The 25148-nt window shown below is 42.5% G+C and overlaps 1 protein-coding gene across 4 annotated transcripts in view; it reads left to right on the top strand.

Annotated features, from left to right (window-relative positions):
* Window positions 1–25148, top strand: part of FHIT (fragile histidine triad diadenosine triphosphatase) — a 570190-nt gene that overhangs the window by 476135 nt on the left and 68907 nt on the right. For all 4 annotated transcript variants that reach the window (XM_065687536.1, XM_065687534.1, XM_065687537.1 and 1 more), the window contains one exon: window positions 7497–7565. In XM_065687536.1, coding sequence (XP_065543608.1) covers window positions 7497–7565 — 69 coding nt within the window. The remainder of the gene's footprint in view (window positions 1–7496; window positions 7566–25148) is intronic.

The following is a 25148-nucleotide window of genomic DNA, read 5'->3' as shown; positions in this document are numbered from 1 at the left end:
TGCAAATGCTAAGTTGCCTTCAGCTGTGGAAGTTATAACTGCAGGTCTCCAGTGGGTTTAAGTGTCTTTCTGTGGATGTTTTCATTAGGTCTGCATCCCTTTTGTAGCCCATCTGCAGCTCATTTCTTTAAAACTTTGCAGCAGTTGACAGATGCATTATTTATGGAGGATGCGGAATCTGCACATTTCTCTGTCTACATGTTTGAAGGTGTGCTCTGCTGCAAGTCCCCCACTTGGTCTGGTTTCTGATTCTTTTTTCCTCTCATAGTTGCAAATTCTCTCAATTTTGTTGCTTTCCAATGTACTAGTTCTCTGTGCTGGGCAGTATCATGATACTCACTCTTCTAGAGGCAAATCCATGGCACAGATGTTGGTAGGGATCATTGCAAAGCATTCGTTTTTCTTCCTAGGGGGTACATGTATGGTGCAGTGCCATGCAGATGCACAGAAGTGTTTCCTGCATGGTAGTGTGTGGGCAGCCTGTTTGGCCTCCTTTCCTAGGACTTGTTCCAGTTTCTTCTCTTTTCTCTCTTTGCACCCTCTTTCTGCATGACTTTGATTCACAAAACTTCCACCACCATCTCCATTCTGTTGGTAGCTCCCACCTTTCCTGTTCTCTAGTGGCTCTTCCATTCCCACCTGTATCTCTGCTTTTTCCTCTGCTGTGCCCTGAGATTGATGTGGATTTCTTTGTCCTTCCCTTCCAAAGCATCCTTCTGTCCTCCTGCACACCCTACTCTTGAGCCTGGCAGTGTGCCACTCCTTTCTATCTGGATCACATCCTTATGTTTCTCATGATGCTAGAAAAGCAAGCTCCAGTTTTGGGTTTTAGTACACCAGAGGCAAAGCAAAGGGGTTACAAGAGTGTGTCAGTCTGTGCAGTCTTCCTAGGTATGGAGTAATCGCTACCACGAGGATGCCAGAGCTGCCATCTGGGGAGGAGGCACCAGCTGTCTGCATCTGTACAGCCTCATGCATGAGGTTTTAGTGGAGGTGAAAGGAAAATGCTGATTCCTAGAAACAAGGCATTTTTGTAGGAAAGAAATTGTTTAAAGTAGTTTCCTGTCATGTTTTAATATTTTATAAAAATTAGGTCATTTAAAGTGGTCTTCGTTTGTGTAATTTATAACTCCTGGAAATGTGGAAAAGTAGTATTAATGCTGGCAATAATTTTGAAGGCTGTGAAAACGGAGTGGTTTAATTGCCCAAAAGTTTCTTTTCCTAATGTTGGATAGGACTTTTTTACTTTGTGATTTATTTCCACATCCCAACCCAGTTCAGGACTAGGAAAAATGTCAAGAACTCATAAATACTCACTGAACAGAAATTGCTTTGCCGTGAATATGTCTTTGCCAGGGCCTGCAAGCGTTAGAAATCGGCTTTCCATGCCTCTAAAGAGCAACTGTACCAAGTGTGCTGGTGCCTGGGTAGTGCGAGGTATTGTCGGGGACAGCAGAGGGAGTGCTTTCTGTTAATGAGCTATAGATATACAGGCAGGGTTTTCCACGGAATAATTTTGTAACAGGGTTAATTGAGCAGTTAATCAGGAATAGCAAACAAGGGCTCCATGGAAGCCCAGTTTACAGAGATGGCAAAATTGCTCTATTTTTCATGGGCCTATCTCAGTATTATGGTCGACTTTCTTTATCACCCACTAACAGTCTTGCTTGGAGAATGGTTATTAGTTTGGAACTTCTACAGTTAATCTGGTAGTTTAAAAGAAGTATTATCACAGCCTCCCGTAAGAAGCCCATGTCTCTAATGGACAGGGGACTTTGCAGCATCAAGGTCTTATCTGCAAACCAGCAGCCTTCATTGCAGTGAGCTGGCTATGCAATGATCTACTGAAGTCACTAATGCCCTTCTTGCCCTCCCTCCTGCCTGAACATGGCAGTGGCAGAGACACTGGGGTTTACTCTTCCTGACCCTGATGTCCCTCCTTGCTCTACATCATGGCCTTTCCTGATGTTACTGCACCGTGAGACCATGGAAGCCCACAAATGCAAAGCTTTATCTGTGTAGAAAGGATGAAAAGTAAGGAGGAAAAGGATTAAGCGGCTGAAAGGCATCTGGTTTTGCTGCATGAAGGCACAGTTCAGCCACGTACTGTATGGCCCGTTGCTAGTTTGTATGTATTCACCCTATAGCAACATTTACTGCTAATAGACCCTGGGTGCATGCTGAGGAGCTCATGTACAGGCTATTATCTCCCTTTCTGTTGGAAGCTGAGCTTTGTTGCTCTGCTAACCAGCACAGCAGCTGAGTGAGCACAACATAATGTTCATGGATTATTGCAGGCAATGTCCATGTCCTCCCCAACGGTGTGTGTCAGGGTCATCTGCTCTTCACTATTCTGTTCTACTAGGGAAATCTCTTTCAGTGTCTATTTTTGCCTAGTATTTTTGCTTTACATCCAGCGTAGCGGTGACACATTGGTTATTCGACCATAATTCAGTATATAAAAACAGCTGTAACTAAGAGCGTTGCTTTCTGCATGGCCTTGAGTGCTGAAGCAAAAGCCACCTGACTGAATGGGTGTTTTTCCAACAAAACAGGCTCCAGGTTGTTTGGCTGAGACTTCAGTGCGCATTTTGCAGCCCTGGTTCCCTGGAAATCAACTTTAGATGTGTCATCCCACAATTCAGATGTATAATCCCACAAATGCCACAGTGCTGCTGCCGAATTTCAGCGGAGGTGGGATGAGCATGCTCCAGAGTGCCCACCAGAGCCACACGCTCCCACAGGCATGCTGGGAATGCCACAGGGCTTGAGTGGAGGATCCTATTACTGTGGTGGAGGGTCAGAGACATCACGTGGTTTCCCCATGCACTACAGATCTGTTCCTTGCAGTACGTTTTCTAATCCTCTTGCCATTCTGGGTACAAAGGTCTTGAAAAAGCTTCTCTTAAGAGTGATTTTGCATCACTTAATAATTCTCACCATTAGGAGTTTCTCAGACTGTGATTTAATTTATAAGGTGGTAGCCACAGAGAAAGCCACAGACCCAGCGCTAGAAAAGGTCTAATAATTTTAGATTTGGAGGTCCTATAAAATTCAGCTATCAAAAGCAACTGGTGGGGCTCAGGTTGGATGGGATTTTGATCAGCCTGGTCTAGTGGAAGGTGTCCCTGCTTGTAGCAGGGGTGTTGGAACTGGATGAGCTTTGAGGTCCCTTCAACCCAAACCATTCTGTGATTCTGTGCTCTTTGTGTGTCCCTCACCTGGGGGCATATTGCTGTGCCCTGGTGTTGTCATACCCAGTGTGCCCATCTCCTGTGATCATGCACATCTTTCTCCATCAGTGTCTGATGAGGGGGAAATGGCAGCTAGCACCCCAAGCAACACAGCCATGTGTCTGCATTTTTCCTACCCTGATGCGGGGGATATTGGTTCATTCATTAATGTGACTATCTTGGCTGTTCTGTGGTGCTTTTCTTTCTTATTAATAAAAATGATGCAAAATGAGGGGAAAGCAATTTTATTTTGGGGAAAAAATTAAATGGCATCACCAGTGATTGAATGCAGCCTGCTGGAATGTGATGGGGCTGTCTGCCACCCACCAGCCATGAGGATACCAGCAGTAACTGGGGAGAAAAGCTGAAATACTTTATTTTGTGTACACAGTGTTTGGACTTTCTGTCTCCACGCACTGTTTTGAGGGGATTTGCCTAAATCTGTTTGTTTGGTTTAGAAAAAAAATGCAGCCAAATGTTTTGTTTGTATCCACTGACACATTTCAGTCAACTGCAAATGTCTTTTTTGGACATGCAGGTTTTTGTTTTGCCTGGAAAACAAACTGGAAGGAAGCAACTTGAATTTCTTCTACCACCAGCTGGGGAGACACCTCCCTGTAGTGGATCCAAAACACAGAGGCATACACATAATATCTGGGATGCAAATACTCCCACTGAACCAATTCACAGGTTAGAAATCGAGCTGGTGCTTAAGTTCCTTGGTGGATTGAGGCTTTAGCAAAAACAGGTAGTGCTAAGGAGCAAAAATGATCAATTAAAGAACTCTTAATGAATCAGTATACCAGCGAGTTGGAAAGGCCAGAAGCTGAAAGGTAGATTAGAGAAGGTGTGAAATCACCTGTTCAGTGTTTCTCACTAGGTGGTAGCCGCTGCTCTGTGCTGCTTGTATTTCACTGTGTTTTCCTGGTAAAGCTGAAAAGAAGGAAACTACTTGAGACACCATTGCCAATCCTGTTCATTTCTGTTACACAAACAGTAGGGAGAATCCATATGTTTGTTTATGTTCCATGTTCAGAATTTGAAGGAAATTGGGATTTCTGGGGCAAGTTCCTGTCTTTTAAATTGATTTTAGTTGCCTCAAACCTTAGAAATACTAATTTGTTTTCTGATGCAGTGGATGGATTTTAGCTATGAAAACTTGTGTTGTGTAAGAACAAAATGTATGTAGTAAAGGTGACTAACCCCTGAGAATGTCTCCACTGATGCCAGGTGGCCCATAGGCTGTCATGAACACTTTTTCTTCTTTTTTTCATGCTCATCACAAGAGCTTGTCTTGGGTAGAAGATCTCATTAGGCTCATTCATTACCTGCTGTGCTGGTCTGTGCATCTGCAGTGCACTATCTCTGCACTGAGCATTGGACTACAGTCCTGCACACTTTCTGATACTCCAAATTGCCTGTTGTGGGTATACAGATCATCTTCTGTGTGCGTGCTGGAGCATTCTGACACAGAGATAAAAATCACTCTGAAAGGCAGCTGAACTTCTGGGGATATGGTTTTTGATAGCTGGTATTAGGCTGTGTGTGTATCATTGTCCTGGGTTCAGCAGTAGCAGTCATTTTTCTCCTTCTTAGTAGCTGGTGCAGTGCTGTGCTTTTGACTTTCAGCCTGGGAACAGCGCTGATAACACCGATGGTTTCAGTTGCTGCTCAGTAATGTTTACTCTGACCAAGGACTTTCTGAGCCTCATGCTCTGCCAGGGAGGAGGGGAAGCCAGGCGGAAGCAGAGACAGGACACTGACCCAAACTGACCAAAGAGGTATTCCATACCACAGCACGTCATGCCCAGTATAGAAACTGGGTGCAGTTACCCGGAAGGCCCAGATCCCTGCTTGGTCGGGCTGGGTATCGGTCAGGGGGTGGTGAGCGGTTGTGTTCTCTTCCCTTGTTATTGCCTTTATCATTATTATTATTGGTGGTAGCAGCAGTGATTTGTGTTATACCTTAGTTACTGGACTGTTCTTATCTCAACCCATGGGAGTTACATTCTTTTGATTCTCCTCCCCATCTGTCCGGGAGCAGGGGGAATGAAGGGGGCGGGGAATGAGTGAGGCCTGAGTGGCTGAGTTGCCGACTGGGCTTAAACCTCAACAATCATTAAGAGAAATTCCTGGCAATTGATATTTGTAGTAAAGCTGTCACTCCTTGTCGCAGAAAAGAAAGAAACTGGCAGATCATTCTCTGTTCTTAGGACTAAATTCAGAATCTAACATGAATCAGAGGTGTGACAGTGCTGGAGTTTTACAGCATCGCTGCAAGCTTTCATCTTCATTTTCAGTTTTCTTGAAAGTCAGTCTTTGTCCAAAACCAAAATTTCAGGCCTAGGGCTACTGAAGACCATCTTTAAATTCTCCTTGTGATTTTGAGCAATGCATCATGAGAACACTGTGGTTCAGATGATACATTGCACCAATAACTCACAAGAGCACTTGCGCTCTCATGCTGTATTAGTATAATACACTATCAGAACACTATCACTGATTACTCAAAAAAACAGTTCTTGACCATCAAGAACCATCCTCATCTCTAGGCTGAATCTGAAAGCTGTTGATAATGATAAGAATAAGCAATCGCATCTTTGGTTTCTCTGGGGTGAGCTGAGAGAAAAGAGTGGTATTTGGAAAATTTCATTAGCTGAAACATCCTTGCAATTTCATTGTCTTCGCTGAGCAAATGTTTTTATGGATTGAAGTTAACACAATAAAGGTGTGTCTGAATTTTCTTACAAATAACCTAAGAATTTTTTATTTCTTTGGGATTTCATTATGGACTTGCATCCTGTTTTGAGAACGTTGCAATGAGGGGCATGAATTTTAGCTGATTTCTACCTCATCAAGTTGAGGCAGGTGAAAGCCGTCTAAATTCTCTGTAAGTCATTTGGTGCTCTTTCTGATGCAGTCTTCTGTGGATTTTTTTGAAGGATTTGGACACCATCTAAATGATCTGGAGGTGCATAAATGCAATCCGTCACTCTGATCATTTGCTGCCTCTCCTCTATGAGGTGTTGTCTGTGAGGTTTTTTTTCCTGAAGAATTATTCTCAGTTGGGTTTTGTTGTGTTTTTTTCTCAGAAGAGAGTGAAAGAGACCTGGGAAAAGATAAAAGAGCACTTTGCAGTGTTCTAGCTGAGCTTTCTGCTGAGAAGCAGGTAGCTGAGCATTTGATTTCCTGGTACAGTTTGAGTCTTGCAAAAGTTGAGTTATCCTTCCTGTATGGTATGAAGAGAATGTCATCAACTCTTAACAGAAAAAAAAATAGCAATAGTAATAATACAACATCAAGTCGGTAAGGTGTCAAGTCATATATTTGCTTTCTTGTCCATATTTTTGTTCTTTTTCCACGTATCTCATCAACGTTTGTGGCAAAATTGTCCCTCACCTCCCTCCAATACCTGGTATTATCTTACAGTCCTCAGCTCTGCTACCCCCTGAGCAATGGCGCTGCCATCAGGAGAGTGACACTTATGCTTCAAACTTTGCAAAACTGGGCTCATAAATCTTGTTCCTCACATGTTTGGGACCACTTGGTGCACTGGCACCCATGACCCTGCAGCATGTGCCCCCAGCATTCTCCTCTTACCACAGGGTGTTTCAGTCTATTGTTACAGCCTAGTTGCTTCTATGATTCTATTCTAGCTATAACCTCCTAGGAGGAAAGGCAAAGCATTTAGGTGTTTTTAACCTTGCTAAAGACATTGCATTAGCCATGCTGTACAGCCTGGTGAGTGTTCTTTTCTGACAGCCTTTTACCTGCATGGTCTCTGTTGTGTCCCATCAGTTCCTCTGTCCTCAGCCTGTGCAGCATGGCACTGAGCCTAGGGATGCCCACACAGACCCTCTGCCCACCTACAGCCATATCCCACCGCTGGCACCTTCTTATTTGTGTCAGTTCTGAAGTCATAACACACAGCTCCAAGGTACCTTGTAATTTCAAAGCTGTAGCTAAATATGTTTCTGACTGACAACTATGAATAATTCCACAGAGCCCCTAAACTTCCAGGCATTTCATGCTCAAGCTCATATAGTACAGCAGTGCTGCTCTCTCGTGTTTTTCTGGTTTTCATCTTTTATATTCTCCAAAGAGCTGAGATACAGTAATGGAACAGGTTAATGTATTTCCCTCTGAAAATAATGCTGTGGGAGCCTGTGCGTGGTTACTTGTATGTGTTGAGAGTAATGCTGACAATCCAGAAAAGAAAGTCAGGACCTTGATAATCACCATTATTTCGTTTCACGTTTTCAGCATGTTCATGTCCATGTGCTTCCAAGGAGGGGTGGAGACTTCAGCAGGAATGACGATGTCTACGAGGAGGTATGGACTTTATTCCATTTTTTGTTCTGAGTTGATTTTGATGTTAGAAAATCACCTTAATGATACAGGCCCTGCCTTGAGTGTTGGTAGTTACTAGGATCTCTGCATCTTTACTGGTTGTAAAGACGCTCTGATAGTACCAAAACCTATACTGAGGTTTCCTTATGAACTCCAGCTCAAGCTGTGCCACACGGGGTCACACGGGGTCCCCAAGGAGGATGTAGTCAACATCTTTGGTACTTCAGTCTGTCACGGCACACAGAGTGAGGTGACATCTCTACCAATAGTTGTGTTCTCCTGTTTTGAGGGCACAAGGAAGAACTGCAACCACATGATTAGCTTGGCATGCAGGGAGCATGTCCTACCCCGGCTGTTAGCCTGGGGTGCCAAACCTCCCCCTTTAACATGGCAGAACATGGGCAGGTTGTTATAACTCAATCACAAATTGCCTTCTGGCCTGATTTTTTTAGGGCTCTGCTCAGGCTCTGGATAAATCACTTTGTAGCCCCAAAGATGAAAATTGAAAGAGCAACTATGCATATGTGATAAACACCTGTGTGCAGATTGTATGGCAGAGCTGGGCACATGAGCTGTTCCAGCATGACTGAATTACTGGCTTTTGTTTAAATGAACAATTGTACTGACATTAACAGAAAGTTTTCCCCAGCTTGACAGCTGTCACAGTGAGTTAATGAAAAAATCCCACTATTGTTGGATGTACTGATAGTTCTTAGTGGGCTTGGTAGGACCCTCCATCTCAAATATGACATCTCCTTCTCTTTCTGAAAATCATTAATATAAACTTGTTCAGTGATGCTGCAAAACCATCTGCTTGAAGTAAAATTAATGACATTTTCTGCTTTTGTATTTTATCTTTTGTGTGATATACATGATGACAACACCCCACTCGCGAAAGAACTATAGTTCTATTAGTAAAGCTGTAAAACTGTAAAGCTTTCTAATGACTTCGATATGCAAAAGTGGTGAAAAACTTTATTATTGACCAGTTTCATGAAGCGTAGAGACTGAGAACCCCACTAATAAAGGTAAAACCTGATAATGAGAGTGCTGAGCAAGAAGTTCACATGAAAATATATGATGGCCATCTTATATGCTGCTGTAATTGAAAGCAATTAAGTGAGGAAACTTGGAAGTTAACTGGAAAGGGTTTGTCAGGCACTGGGACAGGCTGCCCAGGGAAGTGGATGCACTCACCATACCTGGAGGTGTTTAGAAGATTGTGTAGATGTGGCACTTAAGGACATGGTTTAGCGGTGGACTTGGCAGTGCTGGCTTAACAGTTGGACTCAATGATCTTAATGCTTTTTCCAGCCTAAATGATTCTATGATACTATGATTTTTTCCTTTTCAAATGTATAAAGTGGTTTTAGATGCTGCACCAACCCACAAACTCTGTTTCCATTTTTGTTGTACTTACAATTCCATTGCTTTCTTTTATAACACATTTATTTCTTCCTTGTTATTTGTAAATACAAACAGGCAAAATTCTGTTAATGAACTAGACTGTACATTTAGTGTTGTTAAAAAACAAACAAAAGGGCGACAAATTGGTGAAAACCATTTTTGTCTTGTCATTTTCAGATATAGCAGCTGTAGGTGTTGCTTTTGGCAGACAAAGGAAGCAAAAATATTTAGACAAGGATGTGATAATATAACTTTTAGCAGAAGAATGTATGGCCATCCAGTCTAACCAGCTATTCTTGAACACCACAGAGCTAACTTATGCTTTGGTACTGACTGCAGCTGAATGAAGATTTAACATTTTTTTAGGATATCAGGAAAAAGAAATCTATTTGATGTTATTAAAAGTTTGATGCAAAGTTCTATAGCTGGCTGGATTGGAGGATGGAGGGTTCAAGGAGTTCATACTATCATGAGTGGGTAAACCTATTCTGAAAATGCAAAATGGACAGGTTATTGAAAATACAGCTGACTTGGAAAACATCTGGCGCTTATGTCACTAAAGCAAAAATCTTTGATATAATGCATCTCTGTGTTGTACCAGCAGGACATATCCCTTTGTCAAGAAGATCTTTGAAAAGATTTAGGAAGATATGTAGACCATGGTGGGGCAACAGGCTGAGAATCTATGGGGGATAGAGGACCATTAGGTGAGATGTAAGTGCTGGAAAGAGCTTTAAATCCATCGTCCGTGAAATTTGTACTTGGGACAATCCAAAATCTGTTTATAAACAGTGCTTTGTTTGCATATATTTGAGTAATAGATGGAGTCGTAGGTTAGACAGCAAAGACCACCTTCCAAATTCATCCCAACAGCCTTTTCTGTGTAGTATATGACATACGGAGGGTGATCAGCCTCCCTTAAACAATTCGTGTTAATTGTAAAGCACACCCAGTCTGAATTTTGCATATTGTGGTGCCTATACAAACTACCACAGCTAAAGACTTTACATACAGCTATTTGACTTAATTTTCACATCTCCTTTAATCTCATCTGTGGTTCAACACATCTATCGCAAGCCTCTACTATCTGTAAATACCTTTGAGCTCTCCAGGCTCTGCAGATGTCATTTGTATATGCTCAGCAGATTGCTGACAAACCCCATTGCTCTGGGAGTGTTTGACAGTGAAAGGAATGCCCAGATGTCGAGACATCAGTCCTCTTAGGGGATTTCTAGAGTTGAGACAGCTAGAAAGTACTTCCAGTCTCTTACTGTGTGCTTCATTTCTCCTATTTGGTTTGGGAGTGACCAGTCATCTGACGGAAAAGACAGAAAAAAGCATATCAGGTTGATCCCTGCTTAGTCTGTTTACTGGGCTCTGGTATCTTAAGGCTCTTGGCTATGAAGCTCTGACACAGTCTTGCCTAAAGCAGCTTTTAAGTATAAAGAGTGTAATTAGAGGTAAGGTATAACTTTAGCACTTGTATTTTAATGAAGTTGCTGATGGACACTAGTGTCTGCTGAATATTAAGAACTTCAGTGCTGGAGCATTAATTGTAGAAAGGATAATAGAGAGGCTGACACCTATTCCACAGGCATTTCTTGGTGGAATATGCCACTTAATATTTCTGGTTTCTGTACCTCAGTGCATATGAAAGAAGTCACTGTGATTTTTCTAAGATAGAAATCTGCATCGAATGTTTTAGATGTATATCCTCTGCATCTTTGCAGGCCTTTTTCCTGGGAGAGTATTCCCCAGGAAGTGTTAGCTATCCCCACTCTAGGTTCACTGTAATGGAAAGCTAAAGGTATAGTTTTTCAGTCCTTACAATTGTCTACAATTAGTTGAAGCCTAATTCTGCAAGTTTGCACCTCAGAGTTAAATTGGTCCTACTGGGTTTTTATAGGATCAGGCCCTTCATGTTTTACTGTTGCTGGATTACTTATCTGCGTCTTGAGTAGTTATTATTCATTGATTTACTTTATTTTTTGGTCAGCAGAACTACAGCAGCTAAATATCAGGAAACCTTTTCATTAGAACACCTTTTTATTCATCTATGTTTTCTGTTCAGTTTGAAGTAGATTGATATTTTTGCATTTATTAATCAAGGAACTCAAAGACCTTCTTATCAAGGAGCTGCTTGCTTTGGAGTAATGAGTTTTCTGCTATTGTAAGGGCATGTAACAGTAACTGATAAGAATTTGGTATGAATGATCATCTTTACTGTAGAACAGCACTCTGTGGGTGCAGTAAGCACAAATACTGCAGAGTTGTTGGAGGTCATCATGTCCAAGGCATTTAAGAACATTATCTTGAAATCATAGAATCATAGAATAGTTAGGGTTGGAAAGGACCTAAAGATCATCCAGTTCCAACCCCCCTGCCATGGGCAGGGGCACCTCACACTAAACCATCCCACCCAAGGCTCTGTCCAACCCAGCCTTGAACACCGCCAGGGATGGAGCATTCACAGCTTCCCTGGGCAACCCATTCCAGTGCCTCAGCACCCTAACAGGAAAGAATTTCCTCCTTATATCCAGGCTAAACTTCCCCTGTTCAAGTTTTAACCCATTACCCCTTGTCCTATCACTACAGTCCCTGATGAATAGTCCATCCCCAGCATCCCTATAGCCCCCCTGCAGATACTGGAAGGCTGCTATGAGGTCTCCATGCAGCCTTCTCTTCTCCAGGCTGAACAGCCCCAACTTTGTCAGCCTGTCTTCATATGGGAGGTGCTCCAGTCCCCTGATCATCCTCATGGCTTCCTCTGGACTTGTTCCAACAGTTCCATGTCCTTTTTATGTTGAGGACACCAGAACTGCACACAATACTCCAGGTGAGGTGTCACGAGAGCAGAGGGGCAGGATCACCTCCTTCGCCCTGCTGGTCACGCTCCTTTTGATGCAGCCCAGGATACGGTTGGCTTTCTGGGCTGCGAGCACACACTGCAGCCGGCTCATGTTCATTTTCTCATCGACCAGCACCCCCAAGTTCTTCTCCACAGGGCTGCTCTGAATCTCTTTAGTGCCCAGCCTGTAGCTGTGCCTGGGATTGCTCTGACCCAGGTGTAGGACCTTGCACTTAATGGTTAAACTTCATGAGGTTGGCATCAGCCCACCTCACAAGCGTGTCAAGGTCCCTCTGGATGAAATGTCTCAGTAGTTTCATACACTCAGCCATCTGTGGGCAGTCCTCATTCAAGTGTGTGTTTGAGAAGTCTATAGCACAGCCTGTCCGTGGTCTCCACTGACTGGTTAGCCATTACTGCAATATAAATAACATTCATCATCCTTTAGTTTGGCAGGTAATAGCTGTACTGGGGCAGAGAGTATGGGGCTTTCTCAGAGAGGAACACTGAATCAAAAGTCTGCAATACCACTGTTATGAGTACTGACCTCAGTAAGTTAATTTTGAGGCTGACAGATTTGGATGGGTAAGGGCAGCCTGGCCTCTCAGCAAAACCCTGAGCATCCCTCGCATGCAGTGATGTGTTTTGTGGTGCACACTCCTTTTCCTCCCTGAATTCTGTGTTTCACTGGGTGGTAGCAGCCTGCTGTAATACATGCAGATGCCGCAGTGATGCACATCCAGGGCTGTGGATGCAGGGCAAAGAGTGCCCAACCTCTCGCCAGCTTTGCTCTCATGCCCACCTCATTTCCTTGCCTGTCTTCACTTCCCAGCCTACACTGTATAACATACTGTAAAAAGGGAAAGCATGAACGAGAGAGGTTAACCCAAACACCTGTGTCTCCATCCCCTGGCTGCCTGCCAGACCTGCATCATGGACCTCTTGTAATGAGCCTCAGTGAAACTTCCTATTATGAATTCTTCAGTAACTTAAAGATTTTGTAAAATGCAGAAGACAGCAAAAGAATTCACTTCATGCTGTCCTCCTTCCCTCTGGCATTCTGATAAGCAGCGAGAGAGTCACTTCGGGAAGGATATTTCAACTTAGTGATCTCATTCAGCACATTATGTTAAATCATTTTCAGCAAGAATACCTATTAGTAATAATTTAAAATTCCAGGGAAGATGAAGGAGGGATTTTGGCATGTGACTCTGGAACCTGCTGGGCTGCTTCTTCAGGCTGGCAAAACAGGGGAACCATGGTGAATTCAGAAGTTCAGTCAAACAAGCCTGAAGTTTAATTCTGCATGAGTGGCTTTTGACTGCGACTTGCCTTCACTCTGACCTGCAGGCAGCATCACGTGTGCTGCTGGGCACGGAGCCTGGTGGAGGGCTTGAAATGCACACAGCTGCACTGAGCTGTTTGGGCTGCTTCCTACTTAAAGATAAGGTATATAATGAAAAGATAAATAAGCCCTAATCCAGGTCCGGCTAGACAGAATGGAAAGATGCCCAACAGCTTCTGTGAGCATTGGATTGAACTATTCATGAGAATTAATGGCATGCAGAGCTAATGGGTTGTTTCTTGGCCTAGGAATTATATTGCACCTTCTGGGAACATACTGCAGCCTGCTGGTAGATCAGTCTGCTGCATCTGAACTCCCTCAGGGCCAGAGTCTGCTTTCTTTGCACCCTGCATGGGTAAACCCGTGGAAAGGGAGGAAAGCAGCGCTGAATCATTAAATTGGTATTTTCTTAAGATTTTGGTTTTTTTTTTCCCAGATACAAGTTTATTTCCCAATCTTCTGATGCAGCAGCAAATCAATTCTTCCCAGTAGGCTGTAGATTTTATCCTGGTCTTGACAATGTTGCTCTTTCTGAGCTCAAGCATAAGAGGAGGTTCTGCTAGCCAAGGAGCACAAGCCTTTCCCAGTTGCTTCACGAGTCTTATGATATTCTAGCGACTCCAGCAGGGCAAGTCAGATTAACTGTGTGTGAATATTTCCAACAGAGTATTGCAGTAGAAGCTAGAACTCTGCAAATAATGATGGTTTGGATGTGGAGCTGAACAGACAAAAAGTCATTTTGAGTTGACCTGAAACAATATTTTCCTTTTTTCCATCAAACAAATTTCCTTTTAGAGTTAAACAGGATGATCTGTTTTCTGAACCATGATATTTTATCTGATTATGGGATGAAAACCCCTGGAGACTGCTGGCACATCCTGTAAGGGTCTTGCCTGTGCCCAACCTACATAAGGCAAAAGTGACAAATCTGTCAGTAGGGCCCAGCAGGAAGACTGGGAGATGGCCTATCATCACGTATATTTCCCTAGATGTAAACCCCATGGGTCTGTGGTATTTTCTACCCTTTCCAACCCTGTAAGGCATTTCTTAATTTGATACCTGAAATCTCTGAGACCTTCCTGTATGCTGTGTACATTGTTGCACTTTAAGATAGCAGGATATCATCATCAGATCTGATTAAAAGCTATTCCGTTCACTGATATCTTCCCTCAGATCTAGAGAAGTGCAATCAGCTCAACTGTAGGAATGAATTAGAAGTGCTTAAAAGGGTTCCCATTAAGGCAGCCGTCCCTCATGATCACACACATGCCCTTTACACCTAGACTTTATCTGGAAGGTAATGTACATTTGACATTTTACGTATCATCGTGTAGTCTCATTGCCCTCTAGCTCGTCTGTCTCTCTGCATTCCGTCACTGCTCTTGCTGCTTCTTACCCTTTCCTGCCTCAAGGTTTCTACAATCGTTTTCCTCATAAGTAAAAAATATTGGCTTCCAGAAATCACTTACATTTAGTCTATAATATAGCAGAGACAAATTATTGTGACCATTACAAAAGATCTCTTTGCCCCTTCTGTAGGGTGTTTACTCATGGAGTATTTGCTCTTTTGTGTCCTTGATGGTAGTTCATTGGCAAGCCACTTAGTGATAAAGAGCCTCCAGCCACAGACAAGTTGCTGATAAGGGGATTAAAGCAAATATGGTCTCTCTGGCCCCTTTACTCTGTAAGTGCTTGGACTTGCTTAGCTGCTCAGGTGCTTCTTGTGTATTCCCAGTAATGAGGTAAAACTGTCTCTAGACCTCTGCTTAACCTTGGATGCACAGTGGAAGCTGAATTTGTGCTGGTGGGGAGAACATACCCCATTAATATCCTCTTTGGATAACTGACTTTTTAGAATAGTTGAGAAGGAAAGTAAACAAGCCTATCAGGGAGTTGGCATTTTCCAAAGAGAGACTTTCCAAAACTGAAATATTACCGTACATTTAGAACTAAATCTTAGAATCCCAGACTGGTTTGGGTTGGAGGAGACCTTAAAGCTCATCCAGTTCCAACCCCCTTCCATGGGCAGGGACACCTTCCACTAGACCAGGTTACTCCAAGCCCTGTCCAACCTGGCCTTGAACACTGCCAGGGATGGGAAATAATGCTTCATGCATTCTGTTTAAGGTTCAGGTAGTGGGAGCTGCTGATTGGTAATCTACAAACCACATCACACTGAAATCCAATGCACTGCACAACAGATGACTTCAGCAATTTGTCCTGCCAATAACAAGAATTTGCAGAGTCCCTTCTCAATCCATAGGACTGATTTCAACCCTGTGACCAATATGCAGCTGGGGAAAGATGCTATGGTTTTAGCTTGTGATCCCACAAGGAAAGAGCTCTTTGTATCCTGTAATTTGGTTGGTTCCTTTACCTGCTGTCTTGCAAATGTGGATCACTATTTTGAGGGATGAACTTTTTCCAGTAGATGTTCAAGTACCAGGTACCTGGGAAAGGATCATCTTACAGAAAACACTGTCTGAACTGGTTGTTGCTGGCAGATTCATTGGCTTACCCAGCACTGAATGAGTAGTTTCAGAGATTTGGATGTGATATTCTCTGTCACTTTCTAAATATGTTTTTTGTAATTGAAGGTGGGGGTATATTAATGAAGCCAAGTGTTCTTCCTGGATGGGAAGTAAAGAAAAGTCTGATGGGATGGGTTTACCAATACCTGCAAGGTCAAGTTTGTGGTTTTTTTTTTTAAATTCAAATGACTGAAAAAATAAGCAAAACATGAGAAATAAGCTTTCCAGGTATGTGGTTGTATTCTGGTTTTGTTTGGTTTGAGGGGAAAAAAACGTGCTTTCTTTTTCCTTTATATATTTGCCCACTGTTTTCCTTCTTTTTTTACCTTCTGGGGAAATGAAAGCATAGAAGGAAGGTGAACTGAAAGAGAGTTAGAAAAAAATTGCAATAATACAAAAATGGAAAATAGAGAAGTAAACGTTTGTGAGGTTTCACAAACTAAAATGACATGCTGATAGTTTAAGTTGAAACAAAAATCACCAAACCTCTTATTTAGGCACTTTTAAATGTGCAATTGTTTATTACAGTAAAAGTGAACATTATGAAGTCTGAAGAAAAGTACTTTTAAATAAACAAGTATTTATACGTTTGCATATATATATTTATGAGCATACACTTAATGGACATACACGTATAGGCATATGGACAGAATGGAGGACTCAGAAACGTGGAGTTTCTGTGGCATCCTAAAGCTGTATATTTGGGTTTTATTTATAAACTTTATGTTTGTGGGAACTTGTGGACCTTCTATTTTCCGCAGAAGTGAATGGGATTTGAGCATCTATATCTCTAAGCAAGATGTGATTATATCATGACTTTGCTCAGTATTTCTGTTACAGTAGTCATCAGTGGTACAGTTAACAACATTGAAATATAAATTGCCATCCTTGTGGCTCTAGTTAACGCCTTTCTGTTTACCAGCTCGCTGTGGTTTCACAGTTAACACTGCACCTCTTTCTGTATAAGACAACACTTTACAGCTTGTGGTCTGGCAGAAACGCTGTAGAGTTTATCATCATGTCATGGTTTGACCCCAACCAGCAATTGAACCCCATGCAGCAGCTTGCTCATTCCCCAGTGGTGGAGTAAAGAGTAAAACGAGAAAGTAAAATAAGTAGAGGAGTAAAAATGAGAAAACTCATGTGTTGAGATAAAGACAGTTGGATGGGTAAAGCAAGAGCTGTGTGCACAAGCAAAGCAAGCCAAGGAATTCATTCCTATTGCAGACAGGTGTTCAGCCATCCCCAAGAGAGCGTGGCTCCATTGGGCCTAATGGTGACTTGGGAAGACAAGCATCTTCACTCAGAACATCTCCCCCTTCCTTATTTTGCCAAACATAGATTGGACCCCATTCTACACCATTATTGCCATATGTTAAGAAGGACTTAATGTGCCTAAAAGGCAAAAGTACAGAATTTTAGACTAAATACTGCAGGGTTATGAATTCCCTTTCTGGAGGCGTTTGCTCAAAATGAGTTTTTTCCCATTTGGGCCACAGTGATGCAAGAACACAGGCCAGTTGCTGGGGCTGCAGGGGCTCAGGTCTCCCATGTTGCAGACCTGGTGAGAGATTAAGCCCATATGATATCAGGAAGAAGGCTGATGGTAAAATGAGTAGGGAATAAGAGTGGACATCAGCTTTTGTGGCAGTGTCTTTGCTATGAAAGCAGCCCAAAGAGACCCCAGACCTGTTCCCTTACCTGGAAAGAAAATGTTTATTTCCATTTCAGAAAGGAGATTTTGCAGCAGAGTGAGAATTTAGTTTGACAGAGTGTCAGGATAATTATACACAATTTGGTTTTCTTTAAATATGTTAAGCACCATTGTTTCTTTCCCACATTAAGGATTGACTTGAGTGCTTGGTTGCAGCAGTTTTCCTTAATTGCTTTAATCCTTGGCCTTAAGAAAATGAATACTTTAAATTTACACTTGTTAAGTACACTGCTAATGAAAAAAAGGCTTTAGCAGTCTTTGGCAGAGCAAAACTGTATGTAAAAAAAGAAAGCAAAGAGAAAAAAGTGAGAGGAAGAAGCTAATCACCAAACCATTCTGTTAATGCTTATTTTAATCATCCTGCCTGCCCTTCCTGGCAGACAGAGCCATTAGGCTGCAGTGGCAGGAGGCAGCTATCAGCATCAAATGGTGCTGATGTTGAGAATTGGGCCCAGGAGTACGATTTGACTTGTCAGTTTATATAGACATAAAGCTTCATTGTTGTGCACAGACACAACTGGCTTTTTAAAAGTCTGTTTCCCTCCTGATGATGTGAGAATCTGCTCCCCTGTCTCCTACTCTTCCTCACCCCTCAAATATATTAGATAGGGTTTATAACCCTGCACAGGGTGTACACGGTAGTGCAGGGGTGGGTGGGCTTCAGCAGTGCCATGAGCAAACCACAGCCACCACACTTCCCAGCTTCCAATCACGAGGTACCCATCGGCGTGGAGGGAGTGGAGAGCTTTTAACTCGCACACTGGCTGATGTTCCCTTGCAGGGAGTTTTCAAATGCCTGATTCACTGCGAAGTCTTCAGAATTGTTAATTCTCTGTGGAATTAAGTGTGTGTGTTACCACACAGAGGATGCTCAGAACAAGAGAGGAGCTAACAGTGTGTCCTTGGGGGCAAAAATTAAACATCTCCAAAATTTAATTAATTACTAGCAACGTACAATCTGTTCTCCAGAACAGCTCGTGGAGCTATTTCCCATGTATAGGAAACTTACGTTTCTGACAACTAACTTGTGTGCTGACATCTTTTGGCTGAAAATGCCTCCCAGTGTCGCAGAGAGCAACTGAAAGGGTTTCAAGTAGTACAGTGCAGCATTTTTCTTGAATTTCAGCTTTTGCATTCTGCAGAGTGGAGGCAGTGTTTATTGGTGCCCATGTTGAGCAGTGGCATTTGCTGCTCCAAGAAAAAGCAAGCTTTAAAATCCCACTTGACTGAATTGCAACCTAATTATAGCTATCCAAGCACAGGTATTCCAATAGCCAGGGGAAGCAAGGAAGGAAAGCAGGCTTCATCTTACCTGGATAGTTATAGCACTGTGTATGGGGCAGGCAAAGAGCCCCTTCCTATGTTTAATTGCAAAAATTAATCACAAGTTTGTGGTAAACATAAAAGCAAATCCGACCAAACATTTATAGCTCTCTTTGTCTATGTGAATTACTTCTGTGTACTTGCAACTTGCTTCTAGGGTTTGTAACCTCTGTGGAAGTGGGAAGGTATTGTAATACATGGAGGCTTTAATAGAAGAAGGTCTATTTTTAGAATATTGTTTTTCTTGAGCAATCGCTTTTTCCTTCCTTCCTTTTTATAAGGAAAAAGGCTGTTCTCCTGCATTACATTTGTGTTTTTGAAGTGGCAAATGCACACAACTGCCAGATCATGTACAGCATAGGAGTTACGCAGGGTTTTCTTCAGCTGAAGCATGATTATGAGCGGTAATTGAGATTAGCTCCCCAGGAGAAGGGACTCTGCTCTCCTCCCGATTTTTTTTCTCAGTAAAATAGTTGCACTTAATGCATTTATGAGAAGACTCTAAGTGCTAACATACTTTCTTCCCATACCCCTGCCATTTCTGTGGCAGCCTTACTGCAGAAATAACAATGCATAAAGCTGCATAAACACTTAAGGCCTTAGGTGTCTGCTTCCAGGGGCACTTTCAGATTTTCTTCTTGAAGATGATTTTATTTTACACTTTAATATCTGAGGTGCCTTGGTGTGAAGATCTTAAAGTTTGGGGTTTTTTACATGTATTAATTAAGTTTCCCACCAGCTCTGTGAGTGCATTAAGGTGTGGTGCTGAGAGGTGAAGGGACATGGTGAATTTATGGAGTGAAAATGAATCTCTAAACTGATGCAGAGAAATCTCCATGAGCTTGCCAATAAAGTTTAAGTTGACAAGCAGGTATTCTTTATTGCGGCACCAGGAGACACGGGGGATCGCTCCTCCAAGTGTGTCTCCTCCAAGCATCAACCAGGCTGTGATTATATTATCCTTAAACATACATATTCATTAGATTACATACATTACGTCATACTTTTAGAGAATGCCTCCCGTGGGCACTGAAATGTGGTAGTGGGCTTTGGGACCCCTGGTGGTTATTTCTTCATAGCTTTGTTTTAGGATCATTGTCATATCAGTAACCACCAGGCAGTTCTGGCAAAGCTTATCTTAGTAATTTCCTTTTCTGTATAGTTGCTAACAAAGCCTAACATCCTTGAAGATACTTATTTACAACCCTGTTCTTCAAGCAACCCCATTCTTCAATCCTCCCTATTCTTCAGTCAGCCCTCTGCTTCAAAACAAGCAAAAAGAGGGAGGTGGACTGATCACCCACTTAGAGCTACATGGAGTAATCCAACACGAGAAGTTTATGCTTCCTTGCATTGAACTGTGGCTCTAAGGCAGCTGATAGATATGCTGGGATGTGCTCCCCAGCTTTGAGTAACATTGAAAACTTGGATGACTCTAAAGAACTCGCCTCAGCTTTTTTTCTGGAGAATAATACTGCTGGCATTAACAAAATCAGACTGTCACCCTGATTACTCTGACCTAATTTAACTAAGGTCTGTGAGCTGTAGCAGTTGCTGCTCTCTGAAGGTGGACACATCAGGTATTTCAATAAGAGGTAAACTGTTCATGTTACAGTCATTTTACTAGGGCTGGGGTTCTACCTTCGTTGCTGTGGCGTCTCCTTGCAAATACATAGGGGAAAAACTATAAGAATAAACTCATGTATGGAGTGTCCCAGCTTTTTTTTGCTCTGGAAAGGTACATCAGGGAGTCCTTTGTAACAAGTGGATTCTCAGGGGGAGTTTTGTAAAGAAAGATAAGCAGAACAGCCACATCTTTACCTGCCATTGACTTTCAATGTAATTCAGATGTCTAAATGCCTTAAAGACTTTCGAAAAGCCAACCCTTTATCCTTCTGTATTAGGTTGCGGTGAGCAGTATTGACACTGAGGAGGATGTTATTGGCAAGTGATTTTCTCCTCTCATCTTGCACAAGGGCATGAGGCAGGATTGCCTTCTGCTGCATGTGAGCAGAGGAGCTTTGGATTGATGTGTCAGCAGTTCATGTTTCTGGGATGCTATCATGAACACGTGCTGAAGGAAAAGAACAGTACAACAAGGACGGTTCCCAGGTTGGATAGTGTGCTGCACTGATTTACTCTGCTTGTAAACATAATGAAGCTGAGAATAATCTGGTGGTTTTCTGCTACTTTTAGCAACCTCTTGTTATTTTAAGCTGCTGATGTTTCTTCTCTGGTGCTACTTGGTGATCCTTTTTACACATTTATTACTGTTCGTTCTTCTCAAGAAATAAATTTGCTGAAAGTAAAGAAAGTTGCTCATTAGGGCAATGTAATTAAAGGAAAAGTAGACATCATGCCAAGTTCCGTTTTCTCTACAAAGCACCACCTTGGAGATTGCCTGAAACTCAATTACTTATTGCTGTGCTTATTAGAGAGAACAATGTGCTGAAATGATCCTAATAACCTTGTTTTCTACATGTGAATTATGGCAATACTTTTTTCTTTAGTGCCTTAATCACCATGTATAAAATGAGTCTATTTCTAGAGAGAGAATGGGGAAAGTGGGCCACATGGTGGGTGTTCTCCGAATTGCCACTCTCTGTGGAGAGTTTTGTGTTTCCTGCTGGTCCACCATCATTTTTGTTGTTCTTTCCTTTAAATTACATGGAGCAACACTTATTAAAGAATTACATCTTGATAACCAGTTCTCCTCTGGTGAAATGAAAATGCTCATCCTCTGCCTTGTTCCTATATTTGGGGGGAAAGAATGTGCAGGTTTTTATCATGTCTTAGCCTCTTCTTCCTTACCCCATGGTTTCACCAAGGCAAATAACTTCTGCAACAGAAAGCTGCCATTGACACTTGCTGAATAACCTTGTTCTGATAATTAGTCCACTGCGCATCTTTTCTCCCCAGTTTGCAACGTTGGTATCTTCCCATTGTCCTCCTAATATGGTAACTGCAGCTTCTGTATACAGGCCCCAAAAATCCTGTGTGCCCCTGTGTTGGGCTGTGTTACAGGGACCTGTGAATAGCTCTCTTCTGTCCAGGGCTTTGGAAGAGACCTGAAGCCATGAAGGAAACATGATGCACTGGCATCCAACCCACAACACACATAGCCTCCTTTGCTTCATGCTCAGTGCTACCTCTCTAAATGCACAGGCCACCCCAGTTAAGTGGCTATTCCAACAAAAGTGAAAGACAGAAGTCTTTGGTAGCAAGTAGGGCCAAGACTGTTACGGGAATGTGGGGGAATTGCCTGAGGTTCAAGCTCTGTGTGGCCAACCTCGTCTGAGTACCAGTAAGTTCCCCTGAAATTCCTGGTCATAAATGCCACAAGCAGTCGTAGGATAATTATGTGCAAACCTCACTTCTGATCTGAATTGTGGATGGAAGCGGCTGAATGTTGAAAACATCCAAGGGAGAAGGAGGGAGGTCATTTGTTCCTAAGCAAAAGAGATGAGTGCTATTGAGAAAACTGCTCCCAGTGTGGAAGAAAGCTAGAGAAATGCAAGGATCTTCTCTCTTTGGTGCATGTCTATGCATATGAAGAGGAGAGGAGTCCAAGTACTATCAGGGTCTTACATATCGTGCAAACTACAAATTATGGGTCATATGAATACACTGTTCCTAAAAAGTGCTGTGTTTTCATCTTCGAAGGAAATGCAGAGCTGTATAGTTAACCTTTCCTTCTCTCTCATGTCAGGATATTTCATTCCTTTTATGTAGAGTGCAAGGGGACATGACAGAAAAGTCCTACCCTTTGGTGTTTGTTTGTTGCATTATCCACTTTTCATGGATCTATTATTCCAGAATCCTATTGAGCCATTGACAGGAGTAGAAACCTCCACTGCTGTCAGTAGGGAATTTCTGCTTCTAAATCATATAATTTGGCCCCTATTACTTCACTTGGGGCCAGATTATCAAAAGTGTTGAGCACCAGCTTTCCAAAGGCTTCTCACCTCCCACTGCTCAGCACAGAGCAGCTCCTGTTGTGGCCCTTTTAGGACAGATTTGCAAAAGATCTCAGCAGGTCCCTCTCTTTCACCAAAGAGCTGAGCTTTTTCCAAAGTCTGTCCAGCTTTGTTTAGTGCCAGGCTGGAAGATGAAGACTTGTGAAAATACGGCTTTTAGCAGACTCTCTGGTACGGAAAATACGAAGTTAAAAACATCAAGAAGGACTTGAAACAAGTGTTCGAGAAAAGACAAGCATCCATGTTTCAAGATCTGCCAATTTTTATTGACTTGATAGAGGAGCTGGGAGAAAATTTGGAATCTGAACAGGTTTTCCCATAATTTCCCACTAGGAGGTTTCCTGCACATTCCCCTGCAGCAGCTGCCAGGCAGGATGCTGGAGCAGACCACAGATGTGCTGAGGCAGCACAGCAATTCCTGTGTTCCTAAAAATGCATTCACTTAGCAAAATGTGATTTGCAAGCAAAGTAGCACAAAGCAGCCATTATTCTTCCACCAGCCTTCCCAGGAGGAAAAAAAGGGAAAAGGAAAAGAAGAAAGGTTGATTTGCACCTTATAAAAATGGGTTGAGTTTTTCTTTTAAAGTTGTAAAACCGAGATTTTCCTTGCATGCATTACACTGCCTTGTTCTCCAGAGAGGCTTCCCTGGTGTGGCTAGCAAGAAATACCTGTGCAGAACAGTCTGTGTAACCTTGGAAGCTCCTGGGTTCATAGGTGAGTGGTAGTTCTTGACCTGGAAGCCATTGCAGGCAGGTGGAGAATGAGATGGGGAGAGGGTATTTCCATGTATAAAAATGCAGGCCTTTTGACTTTAACCCCAGGCAGCACTTGAGCTCCTTGGAAAGCAGTTCAGATGCTGTGCATCTTGCATGTGTCTGCTGGAGGCAAAGGAACACCAAAGCCTCAGCAGCCAGTTCAGGACCTGACACAGTTCAGTGCAAACCAGCCATTTGGTTTTGATCTCTGGAGCTGCACACAATACCTAGAAAGTGTTGGCACATCTTGCCTGAGACCCACTGGGAATTTAGGATGGGCTTTTCCTTTGGTTATCCAGACCCACTTACATTTGGTTTCACTTTGACATGAGTACTTTCTCAAATACTGAAATCAATGAAAAAGAAAGCAAGCAAAGGGGGAGGAGCAGGCCGGGGAGAAGTCTTTATCATTGTTACAGGACTGTGCAGCTTCCGTGATTATCCCTTACCTTCTTCAACAGTGTGTAATTCAATGATTGCATCCAGAGCATGCTATTAACTTTCTTTTCTAATTATGTGACCCCAAAGCTCATTAATTCTTCTTACTAATCACGCTTGATGCATGTGTATGTGTAGGGGAGGGCAGTGGCCAAAGACGTGTGTTGGATTTCGTGTCTTTGCTTCATCCACCACATTATAGCAAATGACAGTTGATTAGATCTTTCTCTAGATCATTACCAATTGTTTCCTACCTTGCAGATAGGGCTGTTACGACAAATCTGTCATATCCTAGAGATCCTATGCAGCTTGTTATTTCTGTGTGATTTATTACACTTGCAGTAGAAATGTTGTTAGCGAACGTTGGGGAAGCAGTGAATATATTGAGAAATATCAATGTATCCTCATGTTCTGGCTTGCAGTGACAGTCAGTGATCCATCTCACTGACAGTTACCTTGTTAACATTTTGATCAGATGGCAAATTTGTCATTTTTCATGGTAACAAGTATAAGTTTGTACAAGGATTACAGAAACATGGGGAAGATAAAGGGCCCCTTTCTTAGTTTTTCCCAGTGTAGTGTAATCAGTAATCTTCCTGGAAAATGAAATACTTTGTGAAAAGGCTTATCCACTGGAAAATGTGCCAGTGTTAGAAAGCTCAGATTTCTCTTCATTTGAGGATTGAATGAGTTCTCTTTGCAGCCATTACTGACACTTTGATTAACACACCAAACCAACATGAAATGATAATACAGAACGAAAAGGTTTATAGTCAGATTTCCTCTCCTTGATTGTAGTGGAGAACACAAAGGTCTTGCAAGTAAAAGTGAAAGCATATCTCTGTGAACAACAGAGTACGAAATAACTGCAAACACGATGTTGCACATTTCTCATACTTCTCGCAGTGAAAGCTTGCTCTCAAGCTTGCTGTCTGCTCTGCAGCTCTCCCTTTCCAAAGTGTGGGCATGAAAACTGTGCTCAAAGCACAACTGGGCTACACAGAGGGGAATGACAGCCCCTCGTGTAACAGAGTCATTTCAACGTTCCAGTGGCTCATCTGCACAACCCACAAGCATATAGGAAAGGGGGCAACAAAAACAGTGGGATGTTGCCTCTTTGGACAATACAGCTGTTCACCATCTCTGTGCATGGAGTTATAATGGTTTGTCCATGCAAGGAATGTGTAGGGCAGCACTGATACAAAATCACAGAACCATAGAATCAG

The sequence above is a fragment of the Lathamus discolor genome, chromosome 7, assembly GCF_037157495.1.
Source record: "Lathamus discolor isolate bLatDis1 chromosome 7, bLatDis1.hap1, whole genome shotgun sequence".
Classification (NCBI taxonomy): domain Eukaryota; kingdom Metazoa; phylum Chordata; class Aves; order Psittaciformes; family Psittacidae; genus Lathamus; species Lathamus discolor.
The sequence above is the reverse complement of the archived record's forward strand: the minus strand, read 5'-3'. Positions and strand labels throughout refer to the sequence as shown.